Genomic DNA, 19,631 nt, shown 5'->3' on the forward strand with positions numbered 1-19,631 from the left:
AGCATACTTTTGGTTGTTAAACATTGATGTTGGTTAAGACATCACCTTTTATCATGAATGCAAACGTATTTTGAAATATCATATAGTGTTTGACCTTGTAATGATCCTGTTGTTGATGGTCCGTACATGTTGATTTAGTGCGGGGCGTCACATTTTTCCTCAACCAACAAAAATGAAATTTGTAGCTGTTTCAGCTATGATCGCCTCATCTGTACGAAGAAGATATGATCAAAATGATAACGACTTGTTGAATTTGTAATATTGTTGAGTCTAGAAATACTCAACAATGGGATGTGTGTTTGTGACATATATATATATATATATATATATATATATATATATATATATATATATATATATATATATATATATATATATATATATATATATATATCCCCTACATCACATAAAGCGTAACATCACATTCTAGGTGTCAGAAGCTAATGTTCCCTGCCTATCAAACACGTGTCCTTCCCACATAATTTCATTCATTTTATTTTTTTCCCCATAAAATTCTAGAACACAACGCGTGTCCAGATCTATACCGAAAATTTCATTCACCCCTCTCACTCTCTTCTTCTCTTTTCGCTTTTCGCATAACCAGACAAATAAATCAAGTCGCCATTTGAAGAAGACGACTATAACCTATCGTTACGATTCCTGTGCAATCACAGGAAATAATGAACACGGTGAAAATACGGATAACAATCCATCCCTTTTCAATTAGGGTTTCATTCGGTTCACAAATCACTTCCCAAAAAAATCTCCAACGATTCATTCTAGGCTGAAATGAATATGGCAGAAAGGCTTGAGGTATTGGATCGATTGAATAAAGGTATGTCAGGTACTTGATCGATTCAATAAATTATATTGCTGGTATTGATCAATTGAATATTGCAGAAACCATTTTCAGTTAGGGTTTCATTCGCTACAAAAATTACTTGATGGTATTGGATCAATTGAATAAAGGTATGTCAATTAGAAGCATACTATGCATTGTTCACGATGAAGACGCTCGATTCAAACTGATCTGGGATCGACTGAATAAAGGTATGTCAATTAGAAACATACTATGGTTCACGATGAAGACGATGATGCTGTTATTGGTAGTTTTTTTAGTATTATTTTCATCGATTTGGATACAAAATAAAATGTCAATATGAATGTATAATTAATTTTAAACACAAGCTATGATTTGTAAAAATCAGGCAACAATTTGAAATGAGCAATTGTTAGGTGCTGTGAATTGAGTCGATGTTTAAACGTGTTTTTTTGGGTTGAATTTTTTGAAGGCTGCTGCATTTTTTAAGATATATAGCATAGTCATTTTCAATCATCTGTTACATTTTGGTTGGATTTTTCATTAACTTTGATTTTTATTTGTGACATGATTCAAGCTTTGATTTTCATATTCCCTTTGAAGATGGTATTAGTAATTTATATATATTGATTCATCAATTCATTCTTTCTAATAGTATGACCTTTTTAGTACCATTAGTTACTATATTGTGTATTAATTGGTTAATAGGCTTTTTGATAGTACGATTCATTCTTTCTAATAGTATTAACATCATACAAATTGGTTAATAGTCTTTTTGACTTCCTTTTATGTTTGCATTACTATATTGTGTATTGTTTGTTATCAGTTTTTTGACTGCATAAGATGCTAAATGTCATGTTTCTTTTGCTATTTGGGTACATAATGTTACTAGCAAATAATTATGCTGCGCACTATTAGTTTAATGACAAGTAAATGTCGAAAGAGTTGTTTCGTTGGAGACGGTTTGTCCTTGAATACATCGGGCACGTCATTAGCTCAGCAGTTTAGTAGTCCTGCTGTTTTTCCTACTGCTGATGTAACCGATGGTGTCCGAATACCTTTATGATAAACTCACCATTCTTGATTCACACTGCCATTAGTAGCTATCTGCTGGGTTGTGTTATGGATATTCATAATAACAATGTTGGGTGCATTTTATTTGTAGTGCTTTATATTTTTATGTGTTTTAATGCATCTTATTTTGTTATGGTCTTTGCAGCCTTCAATAGTTCACGAGACAGATGCCATACCAGTTGTAGCAGCCGTTGCTGCGCCATGCGTTCAAGATATGTCTGTTAATGATGTTGGTGAACTACCATCACAAGGTACATTTTTTTAGGTTATTGTTCTCATTTGCTTTAGCTTCCCGTTACAGAATGTTTGTTTGCTGTTTATGATAAAATGTGTTTATAAACAATAGCAGTTATTTCCAATGCACGAAATGCATCGAGTTCGCCATGCATCGAGTTCGCCAACTGTACTTATTCTTTTGTAATTGAGGTATTGTTGAGGTATGCATCGAGTTCGCCATTTCCAATACTATTGTTTAGGTATTATATTGAACTATGACCATGGTGATTCTTTTGTAATTGAGTTTCAGTTACTTCTAAATTGTTTTAATTTTTCATCTAATTCTTTTGATTACATGCTCACCTACACGTGTAGTTTCTTTCTCCGATTGAATTGTGGTCAGTGATGATTTTTTTATCAGTGATTTTTGGGGGAGTGTGTTTCATTATTGATTGTAATCTAACTATTGTTTACTTTTAGTTGATTATCATTTAGTTTTTTATAATATGGGTAGTTTGTTTATGTGTTCTTGGTGGGTGATTTGGGTTTCAGTATTGTGTGTGCAGATTTGCTACTTCCTTCTTTTGCTCGATTGTGAAGCTTTGTCTTTGTAATCGGTGTTTGTTATCAGGTATGGTATCTATATTTCATTTCCGGTTTTTGTGGTTTTAATTAATTGTATCTTCAACTCATGTTTATATTTGAAGTGATATTGTTGTCTTAGGTTGTTTTGTTGCATTTAGGTTATCGTCTTTGTAAAGGTACTGTGAGATATTTTGTATATATTTATTATGTTTGTAGAGTTTTTGTCTTGGTATGCATTATATGTTGTGGTTTATTGATATTTTTTACTTTATACCACCCCTACCCTCGGTTTTGAGCCTGTAACTTCAGATCGATATAAGTTCATTTCTAATGAGGAGGTTGCTGAAAAAGTACATAAATTAGCAATGTCGGTGTTAGATTCTATTAATGTATTTGTGGATAAAGATCGTCTGCATAAAACAATTTCAATATTCATTGGTCTTCCATGCTCGGGTTTGGTAAGTGATTAGTTTGAACTCTTTATTATTTCTTAATCCTGTTATACCTGGCAAACGGGTCGGGTTGGGTAACAGGTCGGAATGGGTCGTGGGTCAAACAAGTCAGAATTATAAATGGGTCCAAATAGGTTGAGTATAAAGGGCCGGGTCAGGACTCCTGTTTACTTGCACATAGTTAATGTAAATTTAACTTTTTCTCAAAAATATTAAATATCTTTTCCCTAAGACAAAATGGTTGCGTTGGATAAATTGTCAAAAGGGGTACTTTGTTTAGTTTCTCTCAAAAATATAATGTGTAATTATGATTAAAAAACTATATTACTACAATAATAAAGAAAATTAATTTTTAACTAAATAAATATAGAAGACTTGATTTATTTTATTACATACATACAAAGATAGAGTCTTTGTTTTGTTGCTAATTTTCAAATGAAGAGTTAATGCTAATTATAACTTGCAGGATTGCGATATGGAGAAATCAAAAGAGGTGAGCGTGTCTCGGTCCCCAATGCAGGAACTTATTAGCACAATGGAAACCATAACAGAAGTTGAAAATCTACCTTCTCAATTAGAAGGTCAAGAAGTCAAAGAAAGACTCGATGTAAGAAGTTCAAGTAGATCCGTCAAAAACCAAAGAACAAAACGCAAACAAAAAGAATTAGCAACAAAACATTTTACGTTTTCAAAGAAAGACTCGATTGAATAAACGTACGAGTTTGTGGTTTTATCATACGGTTAATTGATGTAACATTTTACGTTTTCAGTTTGTTTGATTAAGAGTCGTCGTGCAACGCACGAGCTCTTAAAGGCTAGTGTGTGTGTATATATATATATATATATATATATATATATATATATATATATATATATATATATATATATATATATATATATATATTGGCTATAAAAATGGTAACATTAGTACGGATCCGAAGATCAAACAGTACAACATGTTCAAGCATATTTTCACACTAAGGGCAAAATACACTTGATTGCAATATTAATTGGGGTTTTTTTTAGGTTTAGCGGCTTTAACCCTCTGGTATATAGTTGTTAACCGTAATAACCCAGTTCCGAATAAGGCGGCATCGGAAGGGTGGTTAAAGGCTAGTCGTCGACCGATCGAGACGGGGTCGATCGGGGCGTTGGGCGAAAAACCATACATGGATCTAGGTAAAACCCCTGGATGACCGTGAAAGGTCGTTGATCAATTGGCGACTTCATGAAAGCCGTATGAGGCGTTTAGCATGAGATGAGATGTGTTTTGTGTAGGGTGAGAAGCCTATATTTATAAGGAAAAACCAGGGTTAAGGAACATTAGGGTTGGTTTAGATGTCATTGGCCAGCCCAAATGTATCCCTAATGGACCGTACCGATTACAACCAATATAAAAGAATCCAACAACGAGCCTTAGTCCAACTAAACTAACTAAACCAAATGGTTCACTAACAGTGTGAACAAACCCGTTTAATTTAGTAAACAAAGTAAAACCAAAGCTATAACTAAACTTAAATAACGGGCTACACTAACAAAGAAACAATAAACATAACAACGAGATACCTGCCAGAAAAACACCGGATTAGCAATCGAAAAACAAATCCAACCACCAACATAACAACCAGCAACAATCTGACCAAAAAGTACCGCTGTGACGATCGCTCCAAATCCATATGGACGAACACGTCATTCATTGATTTCATTGCGAGGTATTTGACCTCTATGTGATACAGTTTGTAACATTGTATTCGTTTGAAAAGGTATTTCATAAATGAATATATAAATTCCAGGTTTTTAACATCTGATGATTTCTACGTATAGACAATCACCATTTAATGGTTTACAATAATACATCTGTTGACAATACAGTCAAAATAAGATACATGGTAATGGTTTGGTGAATGCAAGTTTCTTGTATATAGCATGTATGACTCCAATCACATATCTTGTATCACGTATAAGCAAACAGCGGAAGACTTCTAGAAACCTGAGAATAAACATGCTTCAAGTGTCAACACAAAGGTTGGTGAGTTCATAGTTTTAATATTACACATAATCCGTATATCAATGTGGATTACAAAAGTTCAGTTGTTTTATTCAAAACGTTTATCAATAGGTTTTACATAAAAGGTGGATCACAAGATTTCAGTTGTTTCATCCGAAACGTTTATCAATCGGTTCTACAAAATTGAGCACCCTGGTAACTAAACTTTAACGTTTATATAATTTGTACCCTCTGTATAATTATCTTAATAATACACGCAAACCAACGTGTACGCTTCTCAAATAGCATACGTCCGTTAAAAGGCTAGCGCTCTAGCTCGAACGGGGATGTCAAGCCCTATGGATCCATATACTACTACTCGCGCCCACCAGTTCTTATAACTGGCAGTTACTAGTTACCAAAGTTAAGGGATTTTCGGTTCAAACTCAGTGTAGAATTTAGTATGTACTTGTATCCATTGCGTTTAAAATAAAGTGCATGTATTCTCAGCCCAAAAATATATTGCAAAAGCAATTAAAAAGGGATCAATGAAACTCACGCATATAAATATTGTATATCGGTTAATAAAGCATTTGCATGTATTCTCAGCCCAAAAATGTAGAGAGTAAAAGGGATCTTATGAAACTCACGCATATAAATATTGTATATCGGTTAATAAAGCATTTGCATGTATTCGCAGTTAAAAATATATTTCAAAAGCATTTAATAAAGCAGTTGTAAAAATAGCGCATGTATTCTCAGTCCCAAAAATATAAAGAGTAAAAGGGAATCAAATGAACTCACTGTTTAATATTGATATTCAATATTGCAGGAAAGCACGTAGACGCATCGGAGATGATAAACACGAGGTTTGATTCACAAAAATACCCCCGAACATTACCCATAATTTCCTTGGCAACCCATATTTTCCTTAGCTCTAGCTCGCTCGGAAACTTGTTTTGAAAATTACTTGGACAGCACTCCGTCGTAATATTTTATGTACATTATTATTTTTGTATCGCAAAAATAATAATACTAATAATAAAAATAATAAGATTAATAATAATCTTATTAATAATAATAATAATAATAATAATAATAAATAATTAAAATAAATACGGAGTAATATGTATATTTGTGTATGTTTTTTTTTTTTCTTTCTTTACTCGGCAGAAAATGTTGCAATTTATAGAACCTGGCCTGAAATCTGGAGTCATGCGACTCGCATGGAAATGGCCTTCTGGCCATGCGACTCGCATGAGGACCAGGGACAGCTCACATTGTTTTGGCTCCTAGCTTGTCGACATAATATAAAATAAATATAAATATATAAATAATTAATATAATTATTTATATATTATATTTTATTCTTGTGCATAGTAGACTTGTAATTTTTGTTCCGATAAGTCGTACGTCATCACTCGACTTATGTCCCGGTTCCGGGTTCTCGAACGCATTTTCGTACGCTTAGAAAACTTGCATTTTACATTTCGTGACACGTACCTTTGTCAAAATATAGCCTTAAATTATCCCTTAATTATATCACTCAAAGTGTATCTTAAACTTTCGAGTGTTTTGGTCATTTACTTCTATAAATCATCGTCTCGCTATTTGTTAAAACACATTTTTATAATAGTGTTTTACTGTAGCAAAGTACTGTAGCAAAGTCAAATTTTTCTGTAGCAATTCACTGTAGCAAAGTCAATTTCACTGTAGCAAATAGTGATTTTCGAAAACACTGTAGCATTTTGAGTAATGTGGCAATTTGAAAACACTGTAACAAATTAGTGTTTAACTGGTTCATCTTAAACGCTTTAGTTAACTTATCTAAATATCAATTGAATCAATAAACGAATGTTACTATCGTTTATTATATATATGTATATATCTTTTTAATATACATAAATCAGTTTTTAAATACACATTGGAAGTTATTTATAAATAAATTTTAATAATAAATATTTCAACTTATCATATACATTCAAATAGATATTTAAACCAATAAGTTTAATGTACGGTATCAAACAATTAATACATTGTTACCTTTTCATGTTATAGTATATATGTATCTATTTACATATAATTGTTCGCGAATCGTCGAAAACAACCGAAGGGTATTTAAATATATAAAAGTAATTCAAAAATTTTGAGATTCAGTTTTACAGACTTTGTTTATCGTGTCGAAATCATTAATCCTTTAAAGATTAAGTTTAAATTTAGTCGAAATTTCTGGGTCATCACAGTACCTACCCGTTAAAGAAATTTCGTCCCGAAATTTGAGTGAGGTCGTCATGGCTAACAATAAAAATGTTTTAATGACGAATATGAGTTGATAATAGAGTTTTATCTATGTTTGAATAATATGGATAAAATAATCCAATTACTCGAAGCGTATGAGAGAAGTTATCGTAATCAAGTGAAATGGAGAATAGAGATGCGTCTTATCTCTTGATGTAGTAACAATTGATTTCCGGATATTAAGGAATAGAAAATCTTCATAATCTAAATAAGATTAGATTCTTCAGAATTTGCGGAAATTAGGATTTTCTTTGATTAAATGCGTAATCTGCCTCTATTGCTGCGTCCGATATTTTGCTATAAATTGACCACTTCCGTTGCATTTATTTTCACCACTTCTATAATCTTCTTCCTTATTTCATACTTCTAACAAATTGTGAAATGCTTCATCCAGTTCTGATTCTTGATATACTCCTAACTTTCATATCTGTCATTCTTCTTTTTCATCTACCACCAGAGGAAATTACTTACTTCTACCATTACCTTGGGGTTATAGTGTTTTTCATTCTCCCGTGTCTTTATATTGCTATACGCATTGATATACACGGTTTGTAATTTCGGGGTTGTTATCGGGCTTTATATTCTCCATTATATTTCGGAGCTTCATACTTTTGTTTTCTCTTCCCGACCTTAAGTCAAACGGATAATGGTCCAGAATTCGTAGGTATGAAGTTTCAGATGAACATAAATAATGTTCTAAGAAAGAAATGGTAATAGTACAATCTGACTTGTCAAATTACCAGAATACCTCAAAAAAGACCGAATCATCAAGAAATATATTTTCTTGTTATATTTAGAGATTATATAGAATGAATGAGTTATGTAACATGGTTCATGATGAGGGTGGGATCTGTGAACCTTTATCACGTTCCATTAGAAACTCAGCATGACTTACTGTAATATAATCACGTTGATCAAGTGTCATTATATTATACTAACTCATGCTTCAGCTCCCAACACCACTTCCAAAATATTCATATTTTAAACTTGAAAGTTTCAGAATTTAGAAACTAAAATAGTTTCTTTTATGATGTAACACAGATATCGCAAGGAGAAAATTGATTTTCGATACGAATGATTATGAAATTATCTCCAGAAATATGGAGGATATTTATAATGAAAGATACGATGATATTTTAAAATTTCTAATATCAGAGGATGATGAAGAATATTGTCCGTAGGGGTTTAGTATCAGGAGCAAGGTATTCGTTAATGACTTCAGCAGATACTGAATCATTTGTATTCTTTGAAGGCAGGTTTAGTCTTTGTGATTTATCCACAACCCTCCTTCATACTTTGCTCAATCCGTTTTCCAGTTTCAAACCTTCTCTTTTTCTCAGCTTTACCACCATATTATTCTTTATCATCAAACTTTTGACTGTTAAGGTCGTTTACAGTTTTTGCTGCTTCATCAGCATTGTTCCAATTTCAGAGAACTAGTTTCATAGTTTGGGGTGTTTTTCAAAAACCTCACATTCGAAGTATGTAATTCGAGGAGGTAGACGTTATATGTACACATATAACTGTTGGCGTAGACGTGCTGCAAGATTTCAAAATACTGATTGCAAATTCCCGATAGTTGGAATGGCAACTATTGTTACAAGATGTGGATGAGTACATGATAGGGTTTCAATGTATATATAGTGATTTCCGGAGAGTTTCAAATAGCAGAGTGACGGAGTCGCTGGTACATTTACTGCTAATATGGTGGAACATAAAAGGTTTCCCAGTAACAAAAACGTATATGCCAAAGTTATAAGTCTGAAAGGTCGTCGTTGACTAGTTGAATGGGTGATAATACTGGATACTTTTAAAAAGGAATTGCAAGGTTACTTTCAGTAATAATAATGCCGAAGGATTTATCACAGATACGTGTTAAAGTTTTACTTAGGTTTCGAGAGCTTTCCAGATATATGATTATAAGTACAAATCTTTCTTCTCGTAGATATCGTGTAGTTGGTTTGTCTTCTCGTTTGTTCATTAGTTGAAGTGTTTCCAAGAATTTCGATGGGTTTGAACGCAAAATATAATCATATGATGTTCTAGTACTGTTCTGAATTCAAAGCATGGGTTTCGAAGCATGGTTTTGAAAGATGTAGGAATCTAAGAGTGATGTTTTTCGTTTAATCTTGACTTGGATTCTGATCTATCGAAATTAGAATATGAAATTGAATGAAATTGGTTATTCTGCGATGAACAGATACGTATATCTATAGGTTTGAGCAGTATAGTTAATGATTGCTGAATCAGAATTGAAGAATGTATAGTGTAACATATTAATGTGGAATTTATATATTTCTAGGGTATTACCTACCCATTAAAATATTCTCATCATTAACAGTTTGTATAAAAGGATTTTCAATTACAATCTTTATGAAAATATATGTATGTATATTTCCTTCAGATGTAATATAGATTTAATGAGTTATTAAACTCATTTGATTTTCGGTTGGAACTAGAAACGAATAATCTCTTCTATATTAAAGATTACATAATCGTCGCAGGATATTTCTCCAATGAAGTTATGAATTAATACTTCATCGTTTATGGTTATTAGTATTCTTCGGTGTCTACGGTGCGTATGAGGTTGATACTCGTGGGACAGATTGTGAGGTTAAGGTTTACGTTGCGGATGTTGTTGTTGTCGATACTGGTACCGTTGTTGGTTGTGCTGCTGGTTCTGGTGGTGCTACCGGTGCTGCCTGTGATGCCTGCAAATTGTGCATCATATTCTCCAAAGCCACAACTCGAGCGCGAAGCTCGTTAACTTCTTCTATTATTCCGGGATGATTGGCGGTTGGTACGAGAGGATGAATAAAGTTTAAAATTCTAGTTATCATATAATCGTTGCGAAATATCCTGGAAATGAGGGTAAAGATAGTGTTTCGAACTGGTTCGCCGGTAAGTGCCTCAGGTTCCTCACTAAGAGGTGAATTCGGTTGGTGGAAAGGGTCGCCTTCCTCTTGTCTCCATTGATTAAGTTGATTACGAACCCATCCCCAATTCATCCAGAATTGGTGATGACTGATTGGTTGATTCATTCCGGTTACACTGCTTTCGGAACTCAGGTGGAAATTCATATCGGAATCCGAAGAACTCGAATTACTTGCAGAATTCATCTTACACGGTTAGATAAATAATTTTCGATGTGAAATGATTTTCGGATATCGGATGATATTCTAATTACATAGAATACCTTTATATAGTACAAAGGATCCGCGAATTACGGAGAAACTTTCGGAAACTGTCAAGTAAAGGTAACAGTAACAGATACGCTAAGATATTCATTTTGTCTATACACTAGTCATGCAATCCATGCAATAAGGTGTGTCTAGACTACAAATGATAAGCAGGTAATTTTCCACACAAGGAATGATAAGCAGGTAATTTCTAACAAAAAATTATAAGCAACAACTTTTATCATGCAGACATGGTCGAAGTCCAGACTCACTAATGTATCCTAACAATAACCGGTTAGACACACTAATGCAAATTCTGGTTCGCTAAGACCAACGCTCTGATACCAACTGTGACGATCGCTCCAAATCCATATGGACGAACACGTCATTCATTGATTTCATTGCGAGGTATTTGACCTCTATGTGATACAGTTTGTAACATTGTATTCGTTTGAAAAGGTATTTCATAAATGAATATATAAATTCCAGGTTTTTAACATCTGATGATTTCTACGTATAGACAATCACCATTTAATGGTTTACAATAATACATCTGTTGACAATACAGTCAAAATAAGATACATGGTAATGGTTTGGTGAATGCAAGTTTCTTGTATATAGCATGTATGACTCCAAGCACATATCTTGTATCACGTATAAGCAAACAGCGGAAGACTTCTAGAAACCTGAGAATAAACATGCTTCAAGTGTCAACACAAAGGTTGGTGAGTTCATAGTTTTAATATTACACATAATCCGTATATCAATGTGGATTACAAAAGTTCAGTTGTTTTATTCAAAACGTTTATCAATAGGTTTTACATAAAAGGTGGATCACAAGATTTCAGTTGTTTCATCCGAAACGTTTATCAATCGGTTCTACAAAATTGAGCACCCTGGTAACTAAACTTTAACGTTTATATAATTTGTACCCTCTGTATAATTATCTTAATAATACACGCAAACCAACGTGTACGCTTCTCAAATAGCATACGTCCGTTAAAAGGCTAGCGCTCTAGCTCGAACGGGGATGTCAAGCCCTATGGATCCATATACTACTACTCGCGCCCACCAGTTCTTATAACTGGCAGTTACTAGTTACCAAAGTTAAGGGATTTTCGGTTCAAACTCAGTGTAGAATTTAGTATGTACTTGTATCCATTGCGTTTAAAATAAAGTGCATGTATTCTCAGCCCAAAAATATATTGCAAAAGCAATTAAAAAGGGATCAATGAAACTCACGCATATAAATATTGTATATCGGTTAATAAAGCATTTGCATGTATTCTCAGCCCAAAAATGTAGAGAGTAAAAGGGATCTTATGAAACTCACGCATATAAATATTGTATATCGGTTAATAAAGCATTTGCATGTATTCGCAGTTAAAAATATATTTCAAAAGCATTTAATAAAGCAGTTGTAAAAATAGCGCATGTATTCTCAGTCCCAAAAATATAAAGAGTAAAAGGGAATCAAATGAACTCACTGTTTAATATTGATATTCAATATTGCAGGAAAGCACGTAGACGCATCGGAGATGATAAACACGAGGTTTGATTCACAAAAATACCCCCGAACATTACCCATAATTTCCTTGGCAACCCATATTTTCCTTAGCTCTAGCTCGCTCGGAAACTTGTTTTGAAAATTACTTGGACAGCACTCCGTCGTAATATTTTATGTACATTATTATTTTTGTATCGCAAAAATAATAATACTAATAATAAAAATAATAAGATTAATAATAATCTTATTAATAATAATAATAATAATAATAATAATAAATAATTAAAATAAATACGGAGTAATATGTATATTTGTGTATGTTTTTTTTTTTTCTTTCTTTACTCGGCAGAAAATGTTGCAATTTATAGAACCTGGCCTGAAATCTGGAGTCATGCGACTCGCATGGAAATGGCCTTCTGGCCATGCGACTCGCATGAGGACCAGGGACAGCTCACATTGTTTTGGCTCCTAGCTTGTCGACATAATATAAAATAAATATAAATATATAAATAATTAATATAATTATTTATATATTATATTTTATTCTTGTGCATAGTAGACTTGTAATTTTTGTTCCGATAAGTCGTACGTCATCACTCGACTTATGTCCCGGTTCCGGGTTCTCGAACGCATTTTCGTACGCTTAGAAAACTTGCATTTTACATTTCGTGACACGTACCTTTGTCAAAATATAGCCTTAAATTATCCCTTAATTATATCACTCAAAGTGTATCTTAAACTTTCGAGTGTTTTGGTCATTTACTTCTATAAATCATCGTCTCGCTATTTGTTAAAACACATTTTTATAATAGTGTTTTACTGTAGCAAAGTACTGTAGCAAAGTCAAATTTTTCTGTAGCAATTCACTGTAGCAAAGTCAATTTCACTGTAGCAAATAGTGATTTTCGAAAACACTGTAGCATTTTGAGTAATGTGGCAATTTGAAAACACTGTAACAAATTAGTGTTTAACTGGTTCATCTTAAACGCTTTAGTTAACTTATCTAAATATCAATTGAATCAATAAACGAATGTTACTATCGTTTATTATATATATGTATATATCTTTTTAATATACATAAATCAGTTTTTAAATACACATTGGAAGTTATTTATAAATAAATTTTAATAATAAATATTTCAACTTATCATATACATTCAAATAGATATTTAAACCAATAAGTTTAATGTACGGTATCAAACAATTAATACATTGTTACCTTTTCATGTTATAGTATATATGTATCTATTTACATATAATTGTTCGCGAATCGTCGAAAACAACCGAAGGGTATTTAAATATATAAAAGTAATTCAAAAATTTTGAGATTCAGTTTTACAGACTTTGTTTATCGTGTCGAAATCATTAATCCTTTAAAGATTAAGTTTAAATTTAGTCGAAATTTCTGGGTCATCACAACCGAGCGGAAGAAAAAGCCCATAAAACCCCATGCTGAAAAAGTCACCACACATCGCACCAGACCACCTGTAAAAAAGAGTCAGAAAGAAAAATGCATGCAGTTACCTTCAACACAACACCAGAGATCCATAAAAGAGCTCGTCGCATATAGAGAGCTAATGGAGGAGCCGGAGATCTGACCTCCGTCGAAGTACATTAAAACCTAGTAATCATCGAGACTCCCCGTAACCATAATTAAATTTGAGAAACACGGGAAAGAGGCCACACTAGACACACGCAATCGAGAAAAAGTCGACCTTAACCGGCCCATATAACCTTTTCGGTGAGATCCCAGGAAGAAACGGAAGCTATCGGAAGAAAATGTTGTGGGAGACCCACAACATTTGTTGGAAATATGAAAAGAAAAGAAAAAACATGTCGGGCCTTCGCGTGAGATACCGGTGTCAGAAGAAGAATGAGCACAAAATCATCTGCAAAATGGCCAACATGAGATGATCAGAGAAGAAAGGATGTGACGAGGTTAAGGGAAGGGAAACACACGACGTTAACTTCTATTTAGCAGGGAGTTGCTACTAGAGTTGATGACGAAGAAAATTGATTCACAAATCATACCCTTAGTCACCTAAGGGGCTAAGCTTAACTCATACAAAACACACCGTGAAGGTGTACGGAGTATTACACATAGTTAGGCCACAAACTCTCCCAAACCACCATAGTTGTTCTAATCACCAAGGTTGTAAAAGTCGCGAGTCGGGGACGCATCGGTCGAGACCTAAAAAGGACGCGTCGGCCGAGTCGGGGACGCGTCGGGGACGCATCGGTCGTTGACCAACGTTGACTTTATTAATAATTTCTTAAATATATATTTATATATGTATAAAATAGTTAATTCTGTACCATAAATTTCTTAAATAAGAACTTGAATTTAAATACAATCAGACTTCAAACTCAATTAATGTTACCGAGTACATAATCAGTAAGGAGACAGAGAAAAGAGCGGCCCAAAAAATGAAAACAAACCCTAATTTTAAAACATATCACATCTTGACGAAAATTTGACTGATTTTGACCGTTTTTGACCAACTTTGACCGTCTTTGACAGACTTTGACCGAACTTTTAGCTTTGACCGTCTTTTAAGTCGTTTTCAGAAAAAAGGGACGGAGAACCCAAAAAAACGACGCATCGGCCGACGCGTCGGCCAAGTCGCCCGACTTTTACAACACTGCTAATCACCATTGATTAGGAACTTGAGATTAAAACGTGATTCTCTAATCTACGAATTAAAGAGTTAAAGAAAGCCATGGATCAATTACATTGCATGTCATTGATCTCACAAACACTTCTACATTCCATATCAATCCAATACGTCTTCATAATCCAATACGTCTTCATACAGGTTCACAATAATATTCATTATATTCATATCCACATTAACCTTACTCACGCACTCGACATGATCATATTTCATATACACGAATTTAGCTTAATCTGGCCCTAGTAATATCAATCTAAAGTTGACATATTCTTTATCACTCGGACATAAGATAAATTTTAAACTGAATTATATTATAATATTATAATATTATCTATCTACAGTTTCTATTAAAATTCTATAATGATAATGTCATTATTAAGATAATTTCTTTGTTAAAAAAAATCAAAAAAAAAAAAAAAATCTAAGCATGGTGAGTGATGTCATTAATTAAAATAATTTTGAATTAAAATTAAATCTTATTAATTATTTATTATTATTAAATCTCATTAACAATTATTTTAATTATTAAAATTAAATAATTTTGAATTATTTTAATTAATTATTTTGAATTGAGTCTGAATTGAGTAAAAGAAGGTATAAAAGCCAATTAAAAAGAAAACCAATTCTAAATTTATATTTTAATTTAATTTACCTTTTAAAATAAAATGATAACCAATATTATCTCTTATACATCTTATGATGTGGATTGTTTAATATACATTTTAGGTGTTTTATGAAATGTTCAGCTGACGAGTTTCTTAGTCGGAATCTGTGGTTCTACGGGTCATTAAACTAAATGACTTTAGCATTTACGTCCACTTAATACTTAAAACACACCATTAAACTATTTCGTTTAAACAAACCCGTAGTTCCACAGGTCATTTCACTAGTATTATATTATAATTGTAATATATATATATATATATATATATATATATATATATATACTAGTAGGCGTTATATTATTATAATTTAATTATATATATATATATATATATATATATATATATATATATATATATATATATATATATATATATATATATAATATATACTATATACTAGTAGACGTGTACCTCCTGTCGTTTAGCCAGGATGAAAACGCAACACAAATATAATTTTCAAAAACACCCCTCATTTATGGTCTTATATGCAAATTCATCAGGGATATAAAACCTAAAATTCTCAATTAATTAAAAAACAAAAATAAACACCACCCGAATTTTAAACCGGCCGTATCTCCTTTCTCGACGCGAGTTAAATTTTTCCGCCATCATCATTAAACTCGAAATAATTTTACGAACAAAACGAAACTAGCTACGTTCGAAACGGACACCTTTTAAAAAACACTAAACACAACGACATCTAAAACGGACCTTAACACATGAGCCGTTTTCATTTCTCTGAATACATAACACTACGTTAAATATGAATACGCAAGCCGAAAAGCCCCGCCGCATCGCGCGGGCCTATTCGGATCTCGTAAATAACGAAAGCTTATGAAATCAAGCTTAAAATCAAAATAATGTTTGTATATTCCTACTCCTATATATTTATTATTAAAAAAAAAAACTTAATATACAGTATAGTGATTTCAAGCGCCCTCACTGCATGTAAGTCATGTACATGTGGTTTTCGAGTGTTTTCCGGACAGGGGCGGAGTATTGTGGAGACAGGGCGGGGCATCCGCGCCCAGCTGGATTAAAAAAAAAAATTACACTAAAAAAAATTTATACTAAAAAATAAGGTTTTTCTAGTGTTCGCCCCAGCTTCAATGGAAAATTAAATAAATTTTTGCACTCGCCACATCTGTGGTCGGGTTCAAGTTCCGGCACTGTTTCCGACTTGCGATTTTCAAGCATAAGCATCTAGCGATTTCGTGGTTCTTATATGGCTTCTGGTTGCATTCTTCCAACTTTCAGGAAAACATTACGTTAATTATAGCGTTCTTCTACCTCCGTTAACTTATGTTGTACTAATTTTAATTTTATCTTATAAACGAATCGAGTTGGTATGATCATATGTGAAAACTATCTAATTCCTCTACAAATATGTCAAGGTTTTTTACTGCAAAACTTACAGTAGAACAAACTTTGTCACGGAAGTCTTGTGCTTAAGCAACACGCTGAGAATTGAAGTTGGATGGGTGATGATTAGTACACAATACATCATCAAAATTTATCTCTATACCACTAAATATAAATATGTATTAAGAATAAAAACAATAACAAAGCTAAATTTCACAAATGTAATATGAAGACGTGAAATGTTGACAATCATTCATCTCCCCAAAAGTAAAAGGGAAGTTGCTAATCCCCTCACAAGTAAATATGTATATTAGTGTCGTGCAATATAATCTTCTAAACAATGCGCAATTCACCCGGTACCAGGTCTCGCGCTTGGGGGGCTTGATTACCCGAGATTTTACCTTCTATGGGGGAGCCAATGAGCTCGTTCATATATATATATATATATATATATATATATATATATATATATATATATATATATATATATATATATATATATACACACTAGATTTTTTGAGCCCGTGCTGGTTAAAAATGATATTTTATTAAATTAGTATCAACAAATGATATAATATTTTTTTTAATAACGAAATATATTTATTTAAAATTGTCGAACAAATTGTTGTAATTTAGTAGTTTATAACTACCTTTGGCTTATTTACTAAGTAGAGACTTATACATATAAGTAAGAAAAGAGAGAGAGTTTATATATATGAAATATATATCAAAGTGTGTTTTTTGAAGGCTAACATAGAGGCCTTATTTATAGTGTAAAATATTACTATACAAGCTATACAAAGTTGACTAAAATTTATCATCCATATGACTTTTTGTACTCATATTATAACACTCTCCCTTGGATGACCAATTTTATTAGAGTGCAACTAGTACTGTCTCATTAAAAACCTTGCTAAAGAAAAACTCAGTGGGATAAAAACTTTAGTCAAGGGAAAAAGAGTGCAGTGTAGAGTTGACTCCCCCTCAAGTAGACATCACTGAGTCGTCACATATTTTGAACTTGCTCTATGCCAATATTGTGAACGTGTGTTCTGAAAACAGCGGTTGACAGTGCTTTGGTATAAAGATCAGCAGAGTTGTTAATTGAACGTATCTCATTTTAATCTGGTTGTCTTATATGAGAAGAATATGAGGTTTTCATCTGAAACTTTATCATCTAAATCTTTTATGTACAAGTTTAGCCCTTGTGACTTGTCTAAAGTCTCCTTCATGGTTTGCTTAAACCCTTATTTCAATTCCTATTCCCTTTTAGTCTTTTCTGAGCCTTACCAACATACCATTCGTTTTCATCAAACTTATGACCGTTTAGACCGTCTATGGCTTTGGCGCCTCGTCAGCATTTATATTTTGTTCTGTCACTTTTGATACTCTTCTTTCATTTGTATTATGCAAGCTGCATTATCTTCATATACAGTTGTTGGTGAAGATAGTTGTTGGTCTTTTATAGCATTCTCCATTTAGGAATACATACTGAGTTTGAGATTTATTTTTATGAGGATTTAATGAATGACCTGCATATACATAATTAACCAAATCTTGTTTTTAAGCGTTAGAATAAAATAATTTTAAATCAGCAGTTTCTCAAGGGTATCAAAATATCTGCTTGATCCCAATTCAATGTCCTTTTTTTTTTTGTAGAAGTTGAGCTGAATCTTGCCAACAAATTAACTGCAAGAGAAATGTCAGGTCTTGTATAATTTATAAGATACATAAGAACCTCAATTGCACTAAAATATGGAACTTCCGATCTATTAAGATTTTCATGATCTTCGCAGGGATGAAATAGATCAGTGTCAATATTGAGTGATCTAACAACAATGAGTTTGTTTTTTAAAAAAAAATGTTTTAAAATTTTTCGGTATAAGTTGTTTAATGTACAAGTTAACCATTAGGCATATGTTCAATTTGCACTCCAAGGTAATACTTGGTTTTTTCAAGATCTTTCATTTCAAAATAATTCTTTAGAAGTTGAATGATTTCATAGATCTTTTTATTTGTTCATATGATGTTAAGAACATTGACATAAATAACTACGATATATATCCGATCATTGTTTTTCATAATAAAAACACATGTGCAAATAAGTTTATATGTATACACTTTTCTTATCAAGTAATCACTTAATCAGTTATACCACATACGTCCCAATTGTATAGACCCATATAAAAATCTTTGTGATTTAATAGAATACATTCCCTTGGATTTTGCATTAGATGCTTATGATACCTTAAACCCTTCAGGTATATTCATGTATATCACTATCAAGTGATCCATACAGATAAGTAGTTACAACATCCATGAGATGCATTTAAGTAACTACCAGGTTGATTAAGTATCTAATAAGTAATTGTATCCATTACAGGAGGATATGTTTTCCTCATAATTCATTTTCGGTCTTTGTAGGAAATTTTGAGTTACAAGTCTAGTTTTGCCTTGTAACTTCATTTGCACATTTCTTTTTCGGATAAAAATTCATTTGTATCCCATACGTTTCACATCTTTAAAAGTGATAACGATTAATCCGAAAACTTTTCTTTTATTGAGCGATTCTAATTCAGCTCGTATTTCTCCTTTCCATTGAGCTCAATCATGTCTATTTTGATATTCAATGACAGATTTTGGTTCTAGATCATCATCTTTATTCATGATGTCATTGTAATATTATATGAAAATATTTCATCAAGATTTTTCATTTCATTTCGGTTCCATAATATTGCATAATTTATCGCAATTTATGTATTTACATTTATCAATATCCTCTGCAGAAGGAATATTGATTTGTGGTTCTTC

The 19,631-nt window shown here is 32.5% G+C and overlaps 1 protein-coding gene across 5 annotated transcripts; it reads left to right on the forward strand.

The window, feature by feature from the left end:
- Nucleotides 1-560: 560 nt before the first annotated feature.
- Nucleotides 561-3,882, forward strand: LOC139852408 (uncharacterized). 5 transcript variants are annotated; one of them, XR_011761066.1, is made up of 6 exons: nt 561-813; nt 901-1,106; nt 2,040-2,145; nt 2,241-2,331; nt 2,677-3,153; nt 3,614-3,882. XR_011761066.1 is itself a non-coding variant. In XM_071841697.1 (5 exons), the coding sequence occupies exons 2-5, from the start codon at nt 945-947 to the stop codon at nt 2,780-2,782; spliced, it is 465 nt and encodes a 154-aa protein (XP_071697798.1). In that variant the 5' UTR covers nt 561-835; nt 901-944; the 3' UTR covers nt 2,783-3,882. The 5 variants fall into 5 exon arrangements, 3 of the variants coding, with proteins under 3 accessions (XP_071697798.1, XP_071697797.1, XP_071697799.1); XR_011761067.1 differs by having other exon boundaries at nt 2,241-2,564; nt 2,677-3,882; XM_071841697.1 differs by having other exon boundaries at nt 561-835; nt 2,677-3,882.
- Nucleotides 3,883-19,631: the final 15,749 nt, after the last annotated feature.

Source organism: Rutidosis leptorrhynchoides, chromosome 6 (genome assembly GCF_046630445.1).
Source record: "Rutidosis leptorrhynchoides isolate AG116_Rl617_1_P2 chromosome 6, CSIRO_AGI_Rlap_v1, whole genome shotgun sequence".
NCBI lineage: Eukaryota > Viridiplantae > Streptophyta > Magnoliopsida > Asterales > Asteraceae > Rutidosis > Rutidosis leptorrhynchoides.

Coding starts and splice junctions, on each gene's coding strand:
- LOC139852408 (XM_071841697.1), top strand. CDS start 945: ATGGTATTGGATCAATTGAATAAAGGTATGTCAATTAGAAGCATACTA. Junction 1,107..2,039: donor AGACGATGATGCTGTTATTG/GTAGTTTTTTTA, acceptor TGGTCTTTGCAG/CCTTCAATAGTTCACGAGAC. Junction 2,332..2,676: donor GTAATTGAGGTATTGTTGAG/GTATGCATCGAG, acceptor TTGTGTGTGCAG/ATTTGCTACTTCCTTCTTTT.